This window comes from Elephas maximus, chromosome 11 (genome assembly GCF_024166365.1).
Source record: "Elephas maximus indicus isolate mEleMax1 chromosome 11, mEleMax1 primary haplotype, whole genome shotgun sequence".
NCBI classification, from domain to species: domain Eukaryota; kingdom Metazoa; phylum Chordata; class Mammalia; order Proboscidea; family Elephantidae; genus Elephas; species Elephas maximus.
The window spans coordinates 16,195,312-16,219,530 of NC_064829.1; the positions used below are offsets into that span (position 1 = coordinate 16,195,312).

The 24,219-nt window shown below is 42.8% G+C and overlaps 1 protein-coding gene and 1 long non-coding RNA gene across 6 annotated transcripts in view; one reads left to right on the forward strand and one right to left on the reverse strand.

Annotated features, from left to right (window-relative positions):
* The window catches only part of PTPRM (protein tyrosine phosphatase receptor type M), a 946,104-nt gene extending 935,661 nt beyond the window's left edge, over positions 1-10,443 (reverse strand). For all 3 annotated transcript variants that reach the window (XM_049900161.1, XM_049900160.1, XM_049900159.1), the window contains exon 1: positions 9,778-10,443. In XM_049900161.1, the coding sequence (XP_049756118.1) occupies positions 9,778-9,850 (73 nt within the window). In that variant the 5' untranslated portion in view covers positions 9,851-10,443. The remainder of the gene's footprint in view (positions 1-9,777) is intronic.
* LOC126085137 (uncharacterized) lies at positions 10,391-23,168 on the forward strand. Of its 3 annotated transcripts, XR_007519176.1 has the most exons (5): positions 10,391-10,660; positions 13,533-13,612; positions 14,538-14,658; positions 19,926-20,139; positions 21,171-23,168. It is a non-coding gene; the product is annotated as an uncharacterized LOC126085137 (long non-coding RNA). The 3 variants fall into 3 exon arrangements; XR_007519174.1 differs by lacking the exon at positions 14,538-14,658; XR_007519175.1 differs by lacking the exons at positions 14,538-14,658; positions 19,926-20,139.
* Positions 23,169-24,219: the final 1,051 nt, after the last annotated feature.

Below are 24,219 nucleotides of genomic sequence, written 5' to 3' on the forward strand. Positions count from 1 at the left end.
GAAAAAGAGATTAAAATGAATATTCACCCATCTGAAAACAAACTGATGCTCTATAAGCTTTTATGCTTTGCAGCCCATAAAAAATAAATGCTTCGCTTCTGCTCAGGCTGCTGAAGTTTGAAATAAATCATTCTGTTAAACAGTGGCCTTCTCCTCCGAGGGAGGTTCCAGAACCTTATCCGTTTTGACAAGACTCTGGCCCCTCCGCTCTCATTCCGCTCTCCCCTGTATGTCTTGCGGTAAGTGCTCTTTTAGCCTGTGAGGTCCTTTCCTCCTCCACCAGCCCCGGCTCTAACTCACGCAGCACAGCCTTCTTCCAGATCACCCACCTTCCCACTGTATTTTTGTTTCATACAGAAAGTTTTTAATGACTCATTAGCCTTCAGAGTTTTAAGCAGGACAAATGGCTGGATCAGATTCCTATGCACATTTTAACAACTTGACTATACACCTGAAATGGCAATGGTGCAGAAATAAACTTGCAGGTGTAAGTGTGGTCTACCAGTCAACCCATGCACAGGTTACACACCTACACACAGCTTTCACCCTACTTCCTTCTCTGGTCTCCTACTACTAAGAAGCCTGGTCAAGAAGGCCCTGATGGTTAATGTGAACTCTTACTTAGCTGGGAAATATAGACTACTACTTCCAATTCCACTGCAAAGAAATATGTATTGCTTTATGTTTATAGCAAAGAAAGAGAAAAACGAGTGAGATTATCACAAAGGAGTTTAGTGTTGTTTTGGTTCAACGCCAAACTACAACAAACTAAACAACAATACAGCTAATGGAACTCTAACTTCCACTAAAAGTTGAAAAATTTAATTTTACAATAAAGAGTTAAATGTATTATCCCTCAGAGGCACTCATCCAGACATATGAAGGTCTGCTGCACAGTGTGACTTTCAGTACAAGCAAATGAGTCCCAGAAGCTGTCCCTGCACAAGGCTGGGTCTATCCTGGCTCAGGCAGGTGGGCCTAGGGACACAGCTACACCTAGTGATCGACAGCAGACCACAGCAGGAGGAGTAGGAAGCAGGTTCCCCTTGTGAAAAGCGCTCTCTTCAACGTTCCTTGGGAAGTCTGAGGATAATGTTTTCAAGGTAAATCTGTTCGGTGACATCACAATCATTTTTATTTGTCTGGAGTGTTAAATGACAGACATGCAATGATCTTCTTTTGTGGATGACAGGAAAACTAGGCTCTATTTTAGGATTCACACTGCCAGTGCTTCAAAGACATATATAATGAAAACCTTTTATTTTTTATTTGAAAGTTGAGTTTATTTCCAAAGGCAAAGTTCCACATTTTCATATTAAAATTCCACATCTTACTATGTTAATTTTCAGTTCTCTCCTAAAAAGGCAGATTTTAAAAATTTTACCAGATAGACAACTTTCAAAATTATGGTAACTATACCTTTTTTTTTTTTTTTTTTATACCTTATCTTTGTCATCCCCATACCCCACCCAGGTACCACCTAACAAAAAGTTAAGTACTCGGTAAATACATACTTGCATTAAAGGCATTAATTTTTAAAAAACACACTCATCTATGCACTTATTACAACAAGCCAACAAATTTTCTATACAGAGTATTGATTCAGGCAAATTTCCAAAGGCTAATCGGTGCAGCAAAATTTAATCAAAATTTTATACTGTGGTAGGTAAAAGTACAGAAAACTCTTTTCATTTTAGTTTTACAACTGGCTGAGTCCAATACGGAAACCCTGGTGGTGCAGCAGTCGAGAGCTATGGCTGCTAACCAAAAGGTCAGCAGTTGGAATCCACCAGGTGCTCCCTGGAAACCGTGTAGGGGAGTTCTACACTGTCCTGTAGGGTCAACTATGAGTTGGCATCTACTCAACGGCAGTGGGTTTGGGTTTGGTATCCAATCATCTTCCCCAGGTAAGGGTACTATTTGCAGTACCACAGTGGTGGTTTCACCTGGCAGGCTGGGTCATGCACAATCCAACAATCCATTTCATAATTTTGACCCTGTTAATCAAGAGGCTAGTGATTAACGTGAGTTATTTTCATGCCCAGTTCCCTTTCAGCTCTTGTTAAGGAAGGCTGATAATGCAGGACGAGGATCCCTGTTCTTTCAGAACCACCCACTGCCATCGAGTCAGTTCTAACTTACAGCGACACCATAGGGTTTCCAAGGCTGTAAGTCCTTATGGAGGCAGACTGCCACATCCTTCTCCTGCACGGCTGGCTGATGGGTTCAAACCACGGACCTTCTGGTTGGCAGCCGCGCACTTTAACCAGTGTGCCACCAGGACTCCTTTCTTTCAGAACAATGGTTCTCAAATATTAGGATGCCTTGGAATCACCTGGGGTGGGGAGACAGTTTCTGATTCAGTGTGCCAGGCCTGAGAATTCGCATTTCTAACAAGTCCTCAGGTCAGGCTGATGCTGCCGGCCCCAGGACAACACTTTATGAGCTACTCTCAAAATGTGACCACAACCCATCTGTCTGTACCTGGGGTAGCTGTGGAACCTCCACAGGCCTTCAACATCAGAACCATGCTGGCTTGGCCTAGAATCAATATTTTGCAGGAGCACTCCAGGTGACCTGCACACACTAAGTTTGGAGAATCACAGGGTTAAACACAAATGGCCTGCTTACACCTCAGTCTCACCTGGCCATCACACCTGCTCCACACCTCGCTCTCACTTTCCCATCACACCTGCTCCACATCTCGCTCTCACCTGGCCATCACACCTGCTCCACACCTCACTCCCACCTGGCCATCATACCTGCTCCATACCTCACTCTCACCTGGCCATGATACCTGCTCCACACCTCGTTCCCAGCTGGCCATCACACCTGCTCCACACCTCATTCTGAGCTGGCCATCATACCTGCTCCACACCTCACTCTCACTTGGCCATCACACCTGCTTCACACCTCACAGCTGGACATCTGAAGCCACAGCTGTGCTAGGCACCAGAGTGATCTGACTGCACGCTGGTCACCCGCTTGATGACAAGGACTCATTTGCATGACTGGTGTCTAGATGCTCTCTTCCACCTTCACTTTCCGTGTCCCAGCAGCAAAGAGGGCATACGGGTAAGCCACCCCCCTCTAGGATTGCCCACCCTGTTATGTTGTCACACCTTGAGCACACCTCTCCTTTCTTCTCATCCCTGTTTTATTTCTCTTCTCATAGCTCCCAGCCCCTTAATTATGCCCTGGCCTTTCCAGGTGCCCCACCAATGGGAGGCGGACTATGGATGAGCTAGGAATGCTAATGACAAAATCTTTCCATTCCCCACCCAACATCAGCCCTACTTATTTTTTTCTACTGGGTTTTTTGGAGCTACAGTGTAAAGTCAAGCTTTTTGATGACGAAACTGAAAACCACTGCAGTATTTTAGAAACCCAAGAAGCTATATCCTCTTATAACGGGAGGTTCTGTTGTTTTGCGTCTTTTCAAAATTGCTCATTAGGGAGTTTGAAAAGCATTAATAATTAAAACTTCCTTCACTTACAAAATAAGTTTATGTTGTACTCAAAATGATAATAAGCAATTTGAGATGTAAAACTGTAAGAAAGTTTGTGGGAAAGTTGGTTTTCAAAGACAAGGAATCTTAGAAAGTAAAAAGCACAGTGGGCACCACCCTTAAAAAAAATGTTACACTGTTGAAAAAATATATAACTCACTAAAATGCCTGGCCCCCTAACTGAAAACTATGTTTTAGGATATTTAGATAATACATGCTTATTCTAGAAAACATAATGAGGTCTAAAACAAAAACTGAAAGAAAGCAATACTTAATCCAAAACACAGTTCCTCTCTCAAAACAGGTAAACACAGCCTATGAAATCCTAGACTGTATTACAATTGTTATGGAACTAGGAAAATTTCAAATAAAAGCCACCAACTTTTACAGAATTGTTACAGAAATACTTAAATTTTAAAAACTGACTTTTCTGAAATCTAAAGGCCATACTTGATCCATATGTTTTTACTGCTGGTGGTGTCAGTGGCCATGAAGTCAGCTTCGACTCATAGTGGATTGCACCTTAAGCATAACAGAACAGAGGGTGGCCTGATGCTGTGCCATCCTCACAATCTCTGGCGTGTCTGAGTTCACGGTGCACTTACTGTGTCAATTCATCTCACTGAGGATTTCTTTCTTTTTTCGTTGATCATGTGATGATCTCATTAAGGAAACATCATTAAAATTACTCAGATTATATACACACTTATCCATATATCATTATACGTTGTTGTTGTTAGGTGCCAGTGAGTCAGTTCCAACTCACAGCGACCCTATGCACAACAGAACAAAATGCTGCCCAGTCCTGTGCTATCCTCACAATCATTGCTATTTTTGAGCACACTGCTGCAGCCATTGTATCAATCCATCTCATCGAGGGTCTTGCCCTTTTTCAATGACCCTCTACTTTACCAAATATTACGTGCCTCCTGATAAAATGTCCAAAGTACTTGAGACTAAGCCTTGCTACTCTCCCTTCTAAGGAGCACTCTGGCTGTACCTCTTCCAAGACAGATTTGTTTGTTCTTCTGGCAGTCCATGGTATATTCAATATTCTTTGCCAACACCATAATTCAAAGACATCGATTCTTCTTCGGTCTTTCTTATCTATTGTCCAGCTTTCACATGCATATAAGGTAACTGAAACTACCATGGCCTGGGTTAGGGCGCACCTCAGTCCTTAAAGTGACATCTTTGTTTTCAACACTTTAAAGAGGTCTTTTGCAGCAGATTTGCCCAATGGAATGTGTCGTTTGATTTCTTGACTGCTGCTTCCGTGGGCATTGATTGTGGATCCAAGTAAAATGAAATCCTTGACAACTTCAGTGTTTTCTCTGTTTATCATGATGTGGCTTATTGGTCCAGTTGTAAGGATTTGTTTTCTTTATGTTGAGGCGTAATGCATACTGAAGGCTGTAGTCTTTGATCTTCATCGGTAAGTGCTTCAAGTCCTCTTCACTTTCATCAAGCAAGGCTGTGTCATCTGCATATCACAGGTTATTAATGCATCTTCCTCCAATCCTAATGCCCCATTTTTCTTTATACAGTCTGGTCTCTCAGATTATTTGCTCAGCATACAGACTGAATAAATATGCTGGAAGTATACAACCCTGATGAGCACCTTTCCTGACTTTAAGCCATGCAGTATCCCCTTCCAAGGACTGCCTCTTGGCAGGTTCAGGTTCCACATGAGCACAATTAAGTATTCTGGAATTCCCATTCTTCACAATGTTATCCATCATGTGTTATGATCTACACAGTCAAATGCCTTTGTCTAGTCAATAAAACACAGTTAACATTTTTCTGATATTCTCTGCTTTCAGCCAGGATCCATCTGACATCAGCAATCATATCCCTCATTCCCATCCTCTTCTGAACCCAGCTTGAATTTCTGGTAGTTCCTTGTCAATGTACTGCTATAGCCATTTTTGAATGATCTTCAGCAAAATTTTAACTTGTATGTGCTATTAATGATATTGTTTGGTGATTTCCACATTCTGTGGGGTCACCTTTCTTTGAAATGGCCACGAATATGGTCTCTTTCAGTTGGCTCGCCAGGTAGCTGTCTTCCAAATTACTTGGCATAGACAAGTGAGCACTTCAGTTTTGCATCGTTTGTTCAGACACCTCACTTGGTATTCTGTCAATTCCTGAAGCCTTGTTTTTCCTCAATGCCTTCAGTGCAGCTTGGACTTCTTCTTTCAGTACCTTCGGTTCTGATCATACGCTACCCTCCTGAAATGGTTGAACGTCAACCAATTCTCTTTAGTACAGTGACTGTGTATTCCTTTCAACTTCTTTTGATGCTTCCTGCATCACTCAATATTTTGCCCATAGAATCCTTCAATATTACAGCTCAAGGCTTGAATTTCTTCTTCAGTTCTTTCAGCTTGTGAAATGCCGAGTGTGTTTTTCCGTTTTGTTTTTTTAAATCCAGGTCTTTGCACATGTCATTATAATACTTTACTATGTCTTCTACAGCCACCCTTTTTAATCTTCTGTTCAGCTCTTTTACTTCATTTCTTCCTTTTGATTTAGCTACTCTATTTTCAAGAGCAAGTTTCAGAGTCTCTTCTGACATCCATTTTGGTCTTTTCTGTCTTTTTAATGACCTTTTGCTTTCTTCATGTATGATGTCCTTGAAGTCATCCCACAACTTGTCTACTCTTCTGTCATTAGTGTTCTCTGAATTCAGAGACCATCACTATATGTTAATTAACCTCTTTTCTGAAAACTTGTAAAATAACCCTTTGAAAACATGAGATTAAAACCTATAAATTTCTTGATCAGAACAATTTATTTTGCTCAAGCAAAACTTCTTTACATATATATTACACTAAAAATGTTACAGTAACTTCCTGGCATTTCTTTCAGGCTCACAGTTTTAAATTTGTATTTTCATCATATCAATTATCAATCTATTTGAAGTACCGCAAAACTTAAAATTACATGACTATGGTTACTTAGGAAAAAAAAAATGACTCAAACTACCAAATAAATCTATACCTTCTTTTTATAAAAGAGTGCTTTAAAATTTTTTATTTTTTGAAATAATGTTAGACTTAAAGAGTTGAAAAAATAGTACAAAGAGTTCAAATATGCTTTTCATCCCACTTCTCCTCATGCTAACACCTTACATAACCATAGTACAATTATCAAAACTACGAAATCAACAGTGGGATGATATTAACTGAACTATAGACTTGATTCAGATTTCATCAATGTCCCCACTAATGCCCTTATAAAAAAGCATTTAAAAAAATTAATTTCTCCACAAAAATCCCAAATTTGCAAAATTATGTTAAGTGTTAATCTATTCCACAATGCTGTAGTTGAAATAAAGGGTCAAGTCTGTATTTCTACTTCTGCAAACCTTAACAGAACTGAGCATATCAGTCCCACTATTTAATGTAAACGTAAGCATGTCACTGTATTATTATATATATATATAATGACTTGGATTTAAGTAATTGAGTCAAAGAGGAATAACCTGCCAAATATCTGGCTTCTCACAATGAAGAAGAGAATTTCAAGCAAAAGTAAAAGGCTTTAAATTTCTTGCTCACATCTTCGTTATATACCTACTTCCAAAAATTATTTTTAATGGAGATGAAAAATCTAGAAGACAGAAGGTGAACCTCTGCTATTTTGCCTAGATATATTAGAACTGTAAAGAATGGAAACCTTTCTTAAAATAAAATGTTGAGAGTAAATACAAGACCTCATGGGCAAAATCCTAAACGTTTTATTTTTTCTTCTAGTAAGTTTAGCACTTTATTTTTAACATCCAGTATCCAAATTATGCGCAGTCCACCTCCAGGAATAGTTAAATAGCAATGTTATCAATTTCGAACCAATCCCAAGAGCACATAAGCTAAGTATCCTGTATATAAATCTTAGTCACACAAAAAAGCTTCCACTGATTTCATCTATCAGATGGGCTAAAGAGAATCTCTTGCAGATAATGTTCACTTTAAATGAAAGGAAATGCAAGCCACGGGTAACTTTGAACAACCATGCCTGTCTCTGTTTTATATCAGTCACTTCGAACAGAATTTCAATGTGTGCAAATGATTACTATGCGTATTGGTAATTTATTAGAAAACATACTAAGACCTGTTAGGTAAAAGGCTCTACGCTAAGTGTTTTATAGGACATTAAGAAGTTAAAAAAAAAAATGGCTTTGCCCTCAAGACACTTACAACCAAGCACCTTTGTCTCTGAAATCTATTCCTGTGTCAGGTGAGAAGTAACCAACTATTACAATTTCCAGAGGAACTGTTTAAAAAACAATAATAATAAAGTGTCAATGCCATGCATAGCATCAAAATTTACCTTTCCAACATACCAGAAACACCTGACTTTTCCAAAGCAGTAAGCGCCTCATACCTGCCCTACCTAAAATACAAAGTGGAGGGAAAAAAAATCACGCACTGCAACGTAGCTGATGCTTGCACACGCAAAATGTGCCAATTTAGAGGTTTTTTTCCCAAAATTTTTAAGCTGTCTGATACTGCTCCCCTCCGTTTCCCCCTTACCTAGAAATATACCAAGGTCTCCAAATAAAAAGAAAGCACACTCCTAACAATGGCTGTGGCAATACAAATTAAAATACCTATTTCCTACTAAAGAAAAAAAGGGCTAAATTTTGCTAAAAGTCTTTTTTGGTTTGACTGATAATTTAAATCAGCCTTAACAAGGAAACCAGTCAGTACTACCTAAGCTGAAACCGTTTTTAATGATGAGGTACCCATCTTATAAATAAACTATATAAATATGTATCTCCCCTCCTTGCACAAAATTTAAAAATCCATCCAAATGATATGTGACACAGTAGTCTAGCTTGAAGCAAATCCCAGGCAGGCAGTCACAGATCTTCATAAAGAGAAAGCCATCATTAAGGCCCACAAACTTGTCTTCTACTACTACTGAGCTACCAGGCTCTAAAGCTGCCAAGTTCTACTGCATAACTCACTAATAAGAATGCAGACCAAAATCTGCATCCATTTTTTTCTACACAGTAATGTATCACTTTACACAATCTCTGTAACATGTGCATTGCCAGACAATTAGGGTTATACTGAGCTTAGGGGAAAGGTCTTTAATGAAGCTGGTTTGGGTTTCAAAGCACAGAGCCATCAGCCAAAACTACAAACTCCACTAGTCTCTGCACCAACTGTGGGCGAGGGTCCCGCGGCTCGCAACACATCAGCCGCACCTCCGGAGTATGTGTGCAGAAGGCCAGCAGCCAGGGTCCCCGATGCCCAGGAGGTACAAATGTATGTCTCCACAGGCCAGAGGGCTATGCTCCTTCAACGTTTAAAGGATGCTCTTTACTGTTAGTGAAAAGTCCCGCATCAAATAAAATTAAAAAAAGCATAGCTTACCGAATAAGCATAGAAACCAATTTCCCAACCTAAGGCCAACCGGTTTTTAACCTAAAGAAAAAGCAAAAATCCCACCGCCAGTACAGTCCGTGGACCTGAGTTAATGAAACTCGGACACACGAGAAAGGAAATGAGAAAGTGTGCAAACGTGTGTCACCCATCCACGCGTGTCCTCCAGGAGCTGACGGCGGTTCTGGAGGTAACCTCGGTGAACGCTGCGCGGGATTTGGCCCGAGCCTACCCCGACTCCACTCCAAAGAACCTGTCATCTGTGGGGGTCCTCGGGGCTCAGAGCGCTCACACACGCGCCCACACACTCACACTGCCAGTCCCTCTCCAGCCCACCTGGCGCCGTCGGCAGCCCGCGTGGGTCAACAAGTTGCCATGGGAGGGGGCGCTCCGCTAGTGGCCGAAGGTGGGGAGGGAGCCTGCGGAGCCCGAGCTGCCAGCCCTCGCGCTAGAACCTGCCTGCCAGCGCTCGGCCAGGACCTGCGGGGACCTGAGGGGCTGGCGCCGCCGCACGCCGCGGGGAGCCCGGCGCCGCACACACCCCGGGCGGCACGCGGGGCGCCCGCAGCCCCGGCCCTGCGGGCTAAGGCTCCAAACTTCAGGCAAAGTTTTCCGCTGCTCCTTTGAGAGCCGGCGGGGGACGCGGTGTGGCGGCTGCCCAAAAGCGAGGACAAGCCCAGGCCGCGGGGGCGGGGCGCCGGGACGAGGGTCCCCGCCCGGGGTCCTTCGCCCGGCCTCGGAGCGCGGCCTCCCGCCCGCCGGTCCCTTCGGCTCCGGGGCGGCTCCACCCGGAGGCGCGCCGCCCGGTCTCTCCAGCCCCGAGCGCCCGGCTCCAGCCCCCGGCTCCCGGTGCGGGCAGACGAACTGCTTACCCGAAAACGTCTCCGCTCCGGCCGTGAGCAAAAGTCCGGCCAAAGTCGCCAGCCAAGTTCCAAGTCGCCCCATGGTGGTGCCTCGCGCCTGGCCGACCCCGGGCGAGGACGGGCCGGGCGGCGGGGGGTTGAATGCAGCAAGAAGGGGGTCCGCGGCACAAACCCAAACCCCAAAGAAGTGCAAACAGTTGCAGAAGTCCGGAACTCCGCGACTCGGGGCGAAGGGCGCAGGGTGGTTGGTCCTCTCCCGGCCCCGACTCCACTCGCGGCCGGAGCTGCCAGGAGAGGGAGTGCGGACGCGCCCCCGGGGCCAAATCTCCTCGGCTAGCCGGCCACCGCTGCTCCCGCCGCGTCTCGTCTGCCCTACTCGGGACCAGCGCTGGGGCGCCGCCGTGCCAGTGCCCGTGGCCGCGCGCCCTCGCCCGCCGCCTGCCAGCCGGCCGCCGAGCCCAGACCCACGGCGGCGCCGAGCGGCAGAGTCCGCGCTGGGTCCGCGCCCGCTGTTCCTCTCCGACTGACTGGCGGGCCCGCAGGCCGGCCAGAGGGAGCGCCCACGTCACGCCGGCGCCCGCGCGGCCCCGCTAGAGGGCGTGAGCGGCCGGCATACGCCGCCTCCCGCGCTGCCCGGCCCTCCGGGGCTCGGCCCCGGCTGCCGCCACCGCCGCTGACGCCGCGCGCGGGAGCCGGCGGGAAGTGGGCTCCCGCGCGCTCCCCTCCCGCCGCCGCGAGCTATTTTTGTTGCTGGCGTCAGGAGGCTGGCTGTTGAATGGGTTGCGCCTCGGCAGAAGTTTGTCCCGGGTCACCGGCGGCCAGTAGTTTGTGAAAGCGGCGGGGGCGGGACCGGAGGCAGCCTGAAGCCCTGAGGACGCGGTGACACACGCCGGTCCGTAAGGTCCCCGAGCGGGGGCGGCTGCACCGCTGAAGTTGGGGGCTCGCGTTCCGCGGTGACTGGGGGAGAGCAAAGAAGGCGATCGCGGAGGCCCCGAATGGTGGCTCGGCCGCGCACTCCGCGGGGCTGTGTGTGGGGCTTCTCTTCGCCGCGGGCGGAAGGGAGGCGCCGGGACGGAGCGGGGGCCAGTGCGAGACCGGCCGCGCCCGGGGGCCCCGAGAGCCGCGTCGCGCGCCCGTTGCGCGGAGACCGTGCGGCGCTGGAGCTTGCGCCCGCCCGCCCGCAAGCCCCGTCCCAGCGCGCAGACGTCCCGGCGCGGGCTGCGCCCCGTGGCCCTGGCGCTCTAGCCTGTCCTCTGAGCCCCCGAAATAGGAGAAGCGGGACGCTGTTCGGCGATTTCATTTCCACTTTGCCGCGGGCAGTGCCCGGAAGGCAGCCGTCTCGCAGAAATGCGTGCTTGGACCTACCGGTCCTTTCTGTAGCTTGAGCAAACTGTTGGAAAACGGGGAAGGGGGTGCGGGGAGTGAATCAAATACTGTTTTGAAATATTTGATTTACCGTTTTGGCTTTGGGATGCCTATTTTACTAATTAAAGCTTCCAGTGCTTCAGTAAAGGGGGTCATTTAAAATTTGAGAAAAAAGTGATCCATCCATCTATCCTCCGAATCAGCACACAGAGCCATTCCCAGAGGGCTGTAGGCTCCTGGCCTAGCTCTCTGAGGGGAAGAGGGTCAATTAGAAACCAAGACAGGGTTCTGAGTCATACGGTATTGTAGCAATGATACCGGGAGGAAGGGATGGCCTCTACCCGCCGGGCTCCTGTGCCCAGCCGGCCCCTGCCTTAGAGTGTTTGTAAAGGCGCAAGAGATAAATTAAAGCCATGATCCTGTCTCCAGGGGACCCCAGTACCAACAGGCAAGCACACATTACAGCTGGCATCCTCCCTGGGCAAATTTGGGGACTAGAGGTCTTTTGCCTTTGGTGGCCCAAGGCTGGGTCACTCTTCAGGAATTCAACTTACCAGATCCTTATCAGATACTCTTTAAAGGCTCTATATTAATCCTTTACTTTTTAATGTGAACTTACATCATTATGCTACTTTTCCTAAATATGTAATTTAAAGCCCTTATCTTTAATTACAAAAGGAAAATTTGAAGTATCAGAGAGGAAGGGGGAGGGGGGCATTGTTTTAAGGATTTAAATGAATCTCATTAGTAGAGAACCAAGACAAGGAGGCAATAAATCAATCCAGTCACTTTGTTTCTGAGGAACTTCTTTAAGTTGGGGGAAAAAATTAATATTAGGATTTCGTTTGCAAAGTACGTTAATTCTTTCAGCAAATACTTATTGAGGTCATGCAGTATGCCAGGCACTGGGCTAAGTGAGGTGTCTTAGCTTGGGTTTCCCCAGAAACAGACTTTGAGATAAGGATTTGCCTTGTCTTCACTGAGTCCTCTGACCACCGGGGTTTCACACAGCATTAAGCCCACAACAGGGCTTAGTCATACTCAGGGGGATTGGATCAAGCATCCTCAGGCTCCCAACTGAGCTCAGCTTGTGGCCAAAGCCTCTTGCAGGATCAGAAACTGGGGCCCACAGTAGATTAGGGGCCAGGAGAATATTAAAGACAACTAAATACATAATTATGCATATCCAGATTTTCAGTCAGCAGTCTGGCTGTATGGATAGCTAATAAAATAAGGACACAATCCATATATTATTATTTCTTCTATAAAATTAATTTTTCCCTCTATTTTAGTAAAATAACTAATTACCTTGTCATAATCAAGATTTTCACATAATTTGTTTTCTACCCAGGGCAATGATCTAAAGCTATCCTATTTTATATGGCAGTACCTAGCCACATTTCAGGTCAGTTTTTTTTTGCTCAGTAGCACGAGCCCTGTTTCAGGTGTCCAGTACACACAAGTGGCTGGTGGCTACAATATTGGAAAGCCAGATAAAGAATATTTTCATCATCGCAGGAAGTTCTGCTGGACAAGGCCAATCTAAAGGATTAATAAGTTCAAATTATACAAAAATGAATACATATTTTCATATAAACTATAAATTAAACATCAAAAATCAGAAAATGGAAATTACTTTCCTATAGTTTTTGAAGGAGCCCTGGTGGTGCAGTGGTTAAGATCTCAGGTGCTAATCAAAAGGTCGGCAGTTCGAATCCACCAGGAGCTCCTTGAAAACCCTATGGGGCAGTTCTACTCTATCCTGTAGGGTTGCCATGAGTTGGAATCGGCAGCAACAGGTTGTATTTCTTGAAAGTTATTTTATTCTAAATGATTTAAAATTATCTTTTAAAATTAAATGGCAAACTATATAATTATGAATATCAAGATTTAAATAACAATTATTTTTAAAAAGCTTACAATTTTGTGTAATGTGAAAATTTTAATTATGGATTAATCCTTTTTTTAAATAAAATGTAAACCTATTAGCAATTCTAGTAGTATTCACTGTGTACCTAGATGCCAGGGTAAAGAATCAGTATCCTGTTTCGCATGTTTATGACTATATATCTACCATTTTAGCATTAATATGAATTGTCTAACTTTTCAAGGTATTACTCAATCACCATGTTCAACTACATACAAATATTATACTCATTTGTGAGTTCCTCCAGAATCATGAATTGGAACACAAAGGCAGGCAAGAAAATGGATGGTTGGCTCTATTGGGAAATACTACTTCATTGTATGAGAAGGCATTATATTCTTGCTATCTGGAAAAGCATTTGACACTTTAGTTAATTTGATATTTATTTGTTTTTTATGGTGGAGAGTGTATATATATATGTATAAATAACAGAAAATTGGCCATTTCAGCCTTTTTTTTTTTTTTTTAACAGAATTAGTCTCCTGTTGAACCACCCATGTGACTAGGAGTGTCCACATCCCACGTCGGCAGTGGTACCCTGCACACCTTCAGGTATTTGGATGCAGTCACCTTTTGTTTCAAGGATGTGTGGCAAAAGCATTTGTCACAAGAAGCATTTCCCCTGGGGCCTGAATAGTATTGGTTTTGAGAGCAGATGTTTCAGGTTATGTTTCATGCTGTCCCAGCGTGGAGTGCCAGACCGCTAGTGACAAAAGTGACCATGTGCTCCTTCCTAAATATATTTATTTTTATAGAGGTGCAGGGTTCAGGGCCCTCTATTGCTAACTTCTTATGCAGTGATGGTACCTTTGGCAGCAGTTACAGTGTTTGTGAGACTTGTCCAAAATCCACTAAAATAAAAATGTAAATAAGAAAACTAAAACTAATCTGATCATAACCCATACCTACCTATTCCAAAATATTATGTTGAATTTGGACATTAACCACATGTTAACAATTCCTAATCCATCGAAAGCATTACCTGCCAAAAAGCCTGGTGAAAACAATCACTTAAGTACCCCTAATGGAGCTTCATTGTGGCTATCGTGGTCCAGTGGAAAAGAAAAAGGAGAGATTGTGATTGCTTTCATTAGTCGTGTTGTGTTCTCTAGATCTCGCTAAAAGTATTACTTTCCATTTTCAAATGTATGTTGATATCATGAAAGTGTATTTTGGGATAATTAATGTAAAATGTAAATAAGCCTTGTACAGATTTTCACAATGACGTGTTCTCTTTCATTGATCAAGGATGGCACAATGTCATTGAAAGAAAGGAAAATTTAAAAAAAAAGAAAAGAAGGAAAGGAGGGAGGGAGGTCTGAATTTGAAGACCAAGGTCTTTGATTAAAGTACCAGTTATGTGAATTAAATTAAGCAATCTCCATTTCCTTGCTTATAGAAATGGTATTTTATGTGAAAGCCCTGTGTAAGCCATGGGGGTCTGAGAAAACTATTGCTTTGATCTCTGATGAAGCAGAACTGTAAATAACTGCTCTCCTCGTCATCCCCGAGCTGTGTGAGCCGTGTGGACTTGGCCGTGGTGATATGCGTGATCCCTATGCACTGACCGTTTAAGTCAACTTTGCTTAGTCTCAAAGGTGAGAGGGATGAACGCAAGTTCTCAGCAAAACCTCCCTTCAGAGTTCCGCTCACTTTTTCAGTCTGTATACATGGAGCCACGAGAAAGATGAAAATGAAAAACTCATCCTTAGTTTTTCACAGGGGACAGGAAACCACGTCATTTAAACTTTCACCAGTGAAGCCAGCTTCTCACCTAAACAGAAGAAAGAATGGGAACAAGTGCCTTTCATGGCCTTTCATATCCTACCTAAGGTCAGGACTTGTCGCTGACAAAAGGCAAATATCATCCAAGCATAGTTCAAAGCCACTTTTGTATAAAAGCGGAAATCACTAGGATGCATTTTCAAATGTACCAGGAATTCTTTCTCATGGCCTGATTAAAAGGCAGAAGGTGATAGGTTTTAGATCTTTGCTTTACATACATTACCCTCAGGATATAAATTAACCTCCTATAATGGTTCTGGAAACCCTGGTGGCGTAGTGGTTAAGCGCTATGGCTGCTAACCAAAAGTTCAGCAGTTCAAATCCACCAGGCGCTCCTTGGAAACTCTATGGGACAGTTCTGCTCTGCCCTATAGGGTTGCTGTGAGTCGAAATCGACTCGATGGCACTGGGTTGGGTTAATGCTGGTTCTGGAGTCCAAGGGTGGTGCAATTGGTTAAGTGCTTGACTACTAATGGAAAGATTGACATTTCAAATCCACCCAGTGTCGTCTCCAAAGAAAGGCCTGGCAATCTGCCTCCAAAAAGTCACAGCCTTGAAAACCCCATGGAGTGCAGTTCTGCTGTGCGTTCCTGGGTTGCCATGAGTCAGAATCAACTCGACAGCAACTGGTTTGGTTTTGGTTTAACGTTGGTTCTGGGACAACATATTTGCATAATCTTTATCAAAATCTTAACCCTGACACCATTACCTAAGTGGCACTAGGCAAGTGACTTAACCACTCTCTGTGCTTCAGGTATTTATCATTAGCAGAGTGAACACAGTAAGTACAACCACCTCACAGAGCTGGTGCAGCGATTCATTGAGATGATACTATAAAGCGCTTGGAACAGTTACTGGTACATCGTAAGTCATATGCAGTGGAGGCTGTGAGAGCAGGAACTGGACAGCACCGCCTTCTTTTTCTGGGTCTCCAAAGCTTTCTGCCTCTGACAGGATGCAGCTTACCACTTTTCTATCACTCATTTTAGTGGAAAATGTTTGAATTTTCCTTCTCTGGCAGGCTTTCACCTTACACAAGTTCAGACTTTTACAGGTTTTACTCTGTACATTTTTGTTATACTTGTGATTTTCTTCTCGTTCTCTTTCTTCTTTTTCACCTTTTTTTTTTAAAATCAAATACTAATGACAGTCTACTAGGCACAAAGTTCTATGGGGTTCTATACAAATGGAGACACAATGTAGCTAGTTACCATGGAGTCTGCTCCACAAATAGTGACCTTATGTATAAGCGAAAGAAACATTGTCTGGTCTTGTGCCATCTTTATGATGGTTTGTATGTTTGTGTACATTGTTGCAGCTGTTGTGTCAATCTATCTCATTGAGGGTTTTCCCCTTATTTCTTGGCCCTCCACTTTACCAAACATTATGTCTTTTTTTAGTGATATCATGACATTGTTTTTGGTCTTTCCTGGTGACCTGTCCAAAGTACACAAGTTGAAGTCTCACCACCCTTGCTTCTAAGGAGCATTCTGCCTGGAGATACAATGTTGTTGTTGTTGTTAGCTGCCCTCCAGTGGGTTCTGACTCATAGTGACACTGTGCGCAACAGAACAAAACACTGCCTGGTCCTGAGCCATCCTTACAATCATTGTTTTGCTTGAGCTCATTGTTGAAACCACTGTGCCAATCCACCTCGTTGAGGGTCTTCCTCTTTTCCGCTGACCCTGTACTCTGCCAAGCATGATGTCCTTCTCCAGGGACTGATCCCTCCTGACAACATGTCCAAAGTATGTAAGACACAGTTTCGCCATCCTTGCCTCTAAGGTACATTCTGGCTGCACTTCGTCCAAGACAGATTTGTTCACTCTTTTGGCAGTCCATGGTATATTCAATATTCTTCGCCAACGCCACAATTCCAAGGTGTCAACTCTTCTTCGGTCTACCTTGTTCACTGTCCAGCTTTCACATACATATGATGCGATTGAAAATACCATGGCTTGGGTCAGGCGCACCTTAGTCTTCAGGGTGACATCTTTGTTCTTCAACACTTTGAAGAGGTCCTTTGCAGCAGATTTGCCCAGTGCAATGCGTCTTCTGATTTCTTGACTGCTGCTTCCATGGGTGTTGATTGTGGATCCAAGTAAAATGAAATCCTTGACAACTTCAGTCTTTTCTCCGTTAATCGTGATGGTGCTCATTGGACCAGTTGTGAGGATTTTTGTTTTCTTTATGTTGAGGTGCAATCCATACTGAAGGCTGTGGTCTTTGATCTTCGTTAGTAAGTGCTTCAAGTCCTCTTCACTTTCAGCAAGCAAGGTTGTGTCATCTGCATAGCACAGGTGGCTAATGAGTCTTCCTCCAATTCTGATGCCCTGTTCTTCTTCATATAGTCCAGCTTCTCAGATTATTTGTTCAGCATACAGATTAAATAGGTATGGTGAAAGAATACAACCCTGACACACACCTTTCCTGACTTTAAACCAGTCAGTATCCTCTTGTTGTGTCCAAACAACTGCCTCTTGATCTATGTAAGGGTTCTTCATGAGCACAATTAAGTGTTCTGGAATTCCCATTCTTTGCAATGTTATCCATAATTTGTTATGACCCACACAGTCAAATGCCTTTGCATAGTCAATAAAACACAAGTAAACATCCTTCTGGTATTCTCTGCTTTCAGCCAGGTTCCATCTCACATCAGCAATAATATCCCTGGTTCCACGTCCTCTTCTGAAACCGGCCTGAATTTCTGGCAGTTCCCTGTTGATATACTGCTGCAGCTGTATTTGAATGATCTTCAGCAGAATTTTGCTTGCATGTGATATTAATGATATTGTTCTATAATTTCCACATTCGGTTGGATCACCTATCATGGGAATAGGCATAAATATGGATCTCTTCCAATCAGTTGGCCAGGAAGCTGTCTTCCCTGTTTCTTGGCATAGAGGAGTGGGCACTTCCAGCGCTGCGTCTCTTTGTTGAAACATTTCAATTGATATTCCATCAATTCCTGGAGCCTTGTTTTTCGACAATGCCTTCAGAGCAGCTTGGACTTCTTCCTTCAGTACCATCGGTTCCTGAACATATGCCACCTCTTGAAATGGTTGAATATTGACTAATTCTTTTTGGTATAATGACGCTATGTATTCCTTCCATCTTCTTTTGATGCTTCCTGCACCAGTTAATATTTTCCCCATGGAATCCTTCACTATTACAACTCGAGGCTTGAATTTTTCTTCAGTTCTTTCAGCTTGAGAAACACCGAGCGTGTTCTTCCCTTTTGGTTTTCCATCTCCAGCTCTTTGCACATGTCATTATGATACGTTACTTTGTCTTCTCAAGAGGCCCTTTGAAATCTTCTGTTCGGTTCTTTTACTTCATGAATTCTTCCTTTGCTTTAGCTGCTCAATGCTCAAGAGCAAGTTTCAGAGTCTCCTCTGACATCCATCTTGGTCTTTTCTTTCCTTCCTGTCTTTTCAGTGACCTCTTGCTTTCTTCATGGATGATGTCCTTGATGTCATTCCACAACTCATCTGGTCTGCGGTCACTAGTGTTCAATGTGTCAAACCTATTCTTGAGATGGTCTCTAAATGCAGGTGGGATATACTCAAGGTCATATTTTGGCTCTCGTGGACTTGCTCTGATTTTCTTCAGTTTCAGCTTGAACCTTGCATATGAGCTATTGATGGTCTGTTCCATAGTCGGCCCCTGGCTTTGTTCTGACTGGTATTATTGAGCTTTTCCATCGTCTTTTTCCACAGATATAGTCAATTTGATTTCTTTGTGTTCCATCTGGCGAGGTCCATGTGTATAGTCGCCGTTTATGTTGGTGAAAGAAGGTATTTGCAATGAAGAAGTCGTTGGTCTTGCAAAATTCTATCATTCGATCTCCGGCATTGTTTCTGTCACCAAGGCCATATTTTCCAACTACTGATCCTTCTTCTTTGTTTCCAAATTTTGCATTCCAATCGTCAGTGATTATCAATGCATCCTGATTGCATGTTCGATCAATTTCAGACTGCAGCAGCTGATAAAAATCTTCTATTCACCTTTGGCCCTAGTGGTTGGTGCATAAATTTGAATAATAGTCATATTAACTTGTCTTCCTTGTAGGCATATGGATATTATCCTATCACTGAGAGTGCTGTACTTCAGGATAGATCTTGAAATGTTCTTTTTGATGATGAATGCAACACCATTCCTCTTTGAGTTGTCATTCCCAGCATAGTAGACTATATGATTGTCTGATTCAAAATGGCCAATACCAGTCCATTTCAGCTCACTAATGCCTAGGATATCGATGTTTATGCGTTCCATTTCATTTATGAAAATTTCTAATTTTCCTAGATTCATAGTTCGTATGTTCCAGGTTCAAATTATTAATGTATGTTTGCAGCTGTTTCTTCTCATTTTGAGTCATGCCACATCAGCAAATGAAGGTCTCGAAAGCTTTATTCCATCCATGTCTTTAAGGTCAACTCTACTTTGAGGAGGCAGCTCTTCCCCAGTCATCTTTTGAGTGCCTTCCAACCTGGGGGGCTCATCTTCCAGCACTATATCAGACAATGTTCCACTGCTATTTATAAGGTTTTCACTGGCTAATGCTTTTCAGAAGTAGACTGCCGGGTCCTTCTTCCTAGTCTGTCTTAGTCTGGAAGCTCAGCTGAAACCTGTCCTCCATGGGTGACCCTGCTGGTATCTGAATACAGGTGGCATAGCTTCCAGCATCACAGCAACACACAAGCCCCCATAGTAGGACAGACTGACAGACCCTGGGTGGGGGGGAGATACAATAGAAATATGTAATTGGGCCCAATCATCGTTTAGTTAGGAGTCGCTGAATGGTGCAGACAATAAATAATTGGATACTAACAGAAAGTTTTGTGGTTTGATTCTACCCAAGTGTGCCCCACTCCCTCCCCAAAAAAAAAAAAAAAATTCCTGGCAATCTGCTTTCAAAAGATCATAGCCATTGAAAACTCTATGGAGTGCAGGTCTACTCCAAAACACATGAGGTCACCATGAGTCAGAATGAACTTAACAGCAAATTTTTGTTTTGTTTTTAGTTAGGAAAAACTTGCAAAAGATATCCACGGCCTTTCTCATCAGAGTCTTTTTTCAGGGGATTAATGAAATCACATCAGCTGCAAGACCCAACACCAGACTGTACCCAGTAAAACTCCATGGTTTAACATGACTGGCACTTCCTGTTTCCTCATCTGCAAAATGAGAACACTAATACTGACCCTGTCTGTAGCAGCCATGGTGTTTTAAGAGGACAGGTGACCATGTCCATGGAAGTTTCATAAATGGTGAAATTCTATACAAATGGAGAGGTAGGTAGTGTACTGTACCCTCAATTACTAGACTTTGAATGATGATGATTCTGGATGATCACATGATAGTGTTTATCCTGTAGCTTTTCTGTTTAATTTTACTAGATGAGACTGAAAGTTCGTAGTTTGCAAATCGGTTATATTTTAATAAAAATCCTTTTCTGATTAAAACTTTAATCTTTTTGCTGTTTTAAGTAAAATGTTTACCAGTTACCCAATGCCATCGAGTTGATTCTGACTCATAGGAACCCTATAGGACAGAGTAGAAATGCCACATAGGGTTTCCAAGGCTGCAATCTTTATGGAAGCAGACTTCCACATCTTTTGCCTGCAGAGTGACTGGTGGGCTTGAACCCCCAACATCTCTGTTAGCAGCTGAACTCTTAACCACTGCGTCATCAGGGCGCCTTTTGGTAAAATGGTTAGGTAGGCTGAAATTCCTTACTAGTTATAGGATCAATAGCAAGGCAGATCACACGTGGTGATATCGACATACCAGAAAATAAAATTATTACTGCCCTGTCCAAACTTATATTCCTGGGAACAGAAGATACAGGAAGAGAACAGCTGGTGAATGCCCAGCTTTTTTGCATATTCAGTGGAGAAGGACACAGGTTTCCTGGGGACTTCCCTGCTCTGCGTGTGGGCAGGACATCAGGACTGCCTCTACACTGAGGGGCTGACTGGGGAAACAGGTCACGCTGTCCCCTTTCCTTCCGTTGTCTGCATCCTGGATGAAGAGAAACAACTGCCAGCACAAAAGCACTCTTCTTACCAGAGTAGCCTGTCTGCCCTGTCCCTCCGGGTAGGAGAGCTGGCGGCAGCAGGGTTCTTCCTGTCAGAAAGCAGGATATCATCTTTATGGCCAGCAGCAGAAGCACCACTGTAGATACAGTCACCTCTCTCTGTAGACATATCTGCATTAGTGTTCAAACTAGTAAATTGTATATGGAAAAAGAAAAGGGAAAAACATGATTTACAAAAATTTTATCACGGCCCTCTCTTGCTCACTATACTCCTTTTGTTTACAGCACCAAGAAGTCCTAGAAGAAAATACTTTCTGCAGACTGATTTTGGAGCTGGGAAGTTTGAGAGATCTGCAGCCTCACTCTGGGAGTAAAATGACACTTCTCTCTGAGAGTCACATCCAGTTCGAAGGCACAGACACCAGCTCACCATGCAGCAGCTACTCTCCACGTGGGGGTTCATTAAAGGAGAGAGCGTCTGAATTCATGTCCCTCTTTTTTCCTGAGTCTTTGAACTAACATTTTAGATTAGTTCTTGTGCCTTTATATGAGACAACTGTTTTCCTCAGAAGACATTTTGAGTTCAGTCAGATTTTCCAAAACTCAGGGTTGAAATTATGGTACTGTATCATGCTCCCATGGACTCTTATTTCCTTTTCATTCCACTTTCTTTAAATCAAATCCTTTGAAGTCAATAAGTGTGTTTCTTAAAGCTCTGCTTGACTAATAGTATTAGAAATGTTATGCTAACCTTGTCAGTCCTACCTTAGATTAAATCATGTTTGCAGTGGTTTCCTAGGTTTGCAACCTGTAATAAAACTGAATTTCCACTAGAATCTGAGAAAAAAAATACAATGCTAACATCAAAGAAAAGGTAATTTTTATATTCTCTTCATCTTTAAAATTTTAATGTTTCCAAATGCTGTATTCCTATAGAGGAAAACATCAGGCTTAGTATGTTTTTTAAGCTACATTTAATGAATTCTTACAATGAATACAAATACAACATTTTTGCTAAAGCATTAAAACTCTGAAAGACATGAATGATTATACCCATTTTAGAAATGAAGAAACTGAGGCTTAGAGATAGAATGTCTTAGAGATTATAAATGATAAGGCAGTGTAACTAGGCCAAGGTCATCAGCTAGTAGTAACTGGTAGAGCTTCGATTTGTAGGCAAGTATTCTAATTTCCAGAGCCCCGTTTCGTAGCCAATCTGCTGTATTTTCCATCTTCAACTTTCTCTCTTCACCCACTGTAAATTTCTTATCAAATCATTGTCTAACTTCCTTTCCTCTGGCTACCCACTACACTGACCTTTGTTTATATGATGATGTAAAAAGTGCTTTACTCCCATGTAATTTTTAGCCATCCTTCAAGGATGTATAAATTGAGATTAAATCATCTTTGGGTAACAGAAAACCCAACCAACATTGGCTTATAGAGAAAGCGATTAAGAGCACATAATTTAGTAGCAGACTGCCTGTGTTCAAAGTCCAGCTTCTCTACTTACTAACTGACACACTTGGATAAGTTACTCAATCTTCTCATGCCTCTATTTCCTCATCTTAATAACTGGAATAATAATAGTACTCATTTTGACTGTTCTTATGAAAACTAACTATAAATTCATGTAAGCTGCTTGGAAAATGCTAAAAAAAAAAAACAAAAAACATTTGCTGTTACCAATATTTAAACAAATATGTGGGTTTGGTGCCATCAAGGGATCAGGTTCCTTTTGCCCTTCTGTCTGCCACTTTCAGCATGTTGGTTTCATTGTTATAGTTACAAAATGTAAGCTCCTCCTTTTGCATTCCAGAAAGAAAAAATAAAAAAGGCAAGGAGTGAAATGATTCTTCTTGTCGGCTTTTTTGTCTTTTATCTGAGGACATAAGGCTCCCTAAAGGACTTACTCCTACAGACCATCAGCCAAAATGGTGTCTTATGGCTATCTTTCCCTTCAGTGGAGGCTGGGAATTTTAGAAATTCATGTACCAGCCTCTCTAATGGAGGAAGACAGACAATGTAACTTCATTAATCCCAGAGGAAACAAGGTGGGAATGGTTATCCAGTGAGGCAATCTTTAGGATCTACCCCAAAGACCCAGCTAAAATCCTACATGCTTTCCCTAATTACCTACCAAGAAGACATTATTCATACTATTCATTTCGAACAAATTTATGGTTGTCTTTGCCTAGAAACCATAATTTTACATGGTTGTTTTCTTCTTATCCTTCAGATTCCATTGTAATGTCTCGTCGTCAGGAAGAAAAAGGAGAAACCTGATTTATGAAGATTTTATCTTAGCCCACCCCACTGAAAACACGTCTCTTCCCCTATTTTCTTTCTTAAAAAAAACAAAAACCTTTCTTAGCACCCTGTTTATTTCTTCATATTGCATAATTCAATTTTCAAGTTTACAGGAACAATATGTTTTTAGTCTCAATAATCAAGTTTTTCTCTCTGCCCTGGGGAACCATTATGATCTCGAGTAAGAGGGCAGGATGCTTTCACCTCAGGAAGGAGGAGGACATATTGTGGAAATTCATGTCAAAAGAGATTAGTAAGTGGAACACCATCCCCTTCTTGCCCTAGTGGAGCATTAGAAGAAGAAATAAAAGGAGAGCTAAAAGGCAGGGATGAATACAAGGCAGAGGTGCCCAAGAACATTAAAGTTGATGACCCACTTTCAGAGAATGTCCAAGAAGATGGCATACCTCTCATTGCAATCCCAAGATCAACACGGCATTTAACATTATCAGGTATAATAATAAGTTCACAGGAAGGTAGCTGGATAGATTTGTCAAAAGTGTAAGCAACAATCTGTACAGAGAGAAATGATAGCATTTTCTTGAGGAATACAACTCAAGTTGGGCAGCACTGAATAGAATTACAAAGTGCTCCAGTGTTCACAAAGGAATGCAGGGTTTTTATACGAGAAGGCTAGCATGACTACATGCAATCACCAACAGACCTTTCTTCATACCACTTAATTCATTTTCTAATGCATTCTTCCTGAAAACAAGCATTTTTTTTCCAAAAACAATCTGCACACACTTCCTAAAATCATAGTAAAGCAAGCATAACCACATTTATTTCCAAAACAAGGCTTAGTTACCCAAAAGTGGTGCTCATACTTTACAAGGAGCAGCAGGGGTTTAAAACAAAATGGAGTCCAATCCAGACCTGTGTCAGCCATTTTAATTATGCTAAGCTTCTCAGTTTTAGAGTACTCTTTCACACTTCACCCTTTTGAGTAAGAATCTTCATGCAGATTCTTTTATCACCGTTATGAAAGTGTTTTCTTCTCCATGGACTTTTTCATTGGATTGAT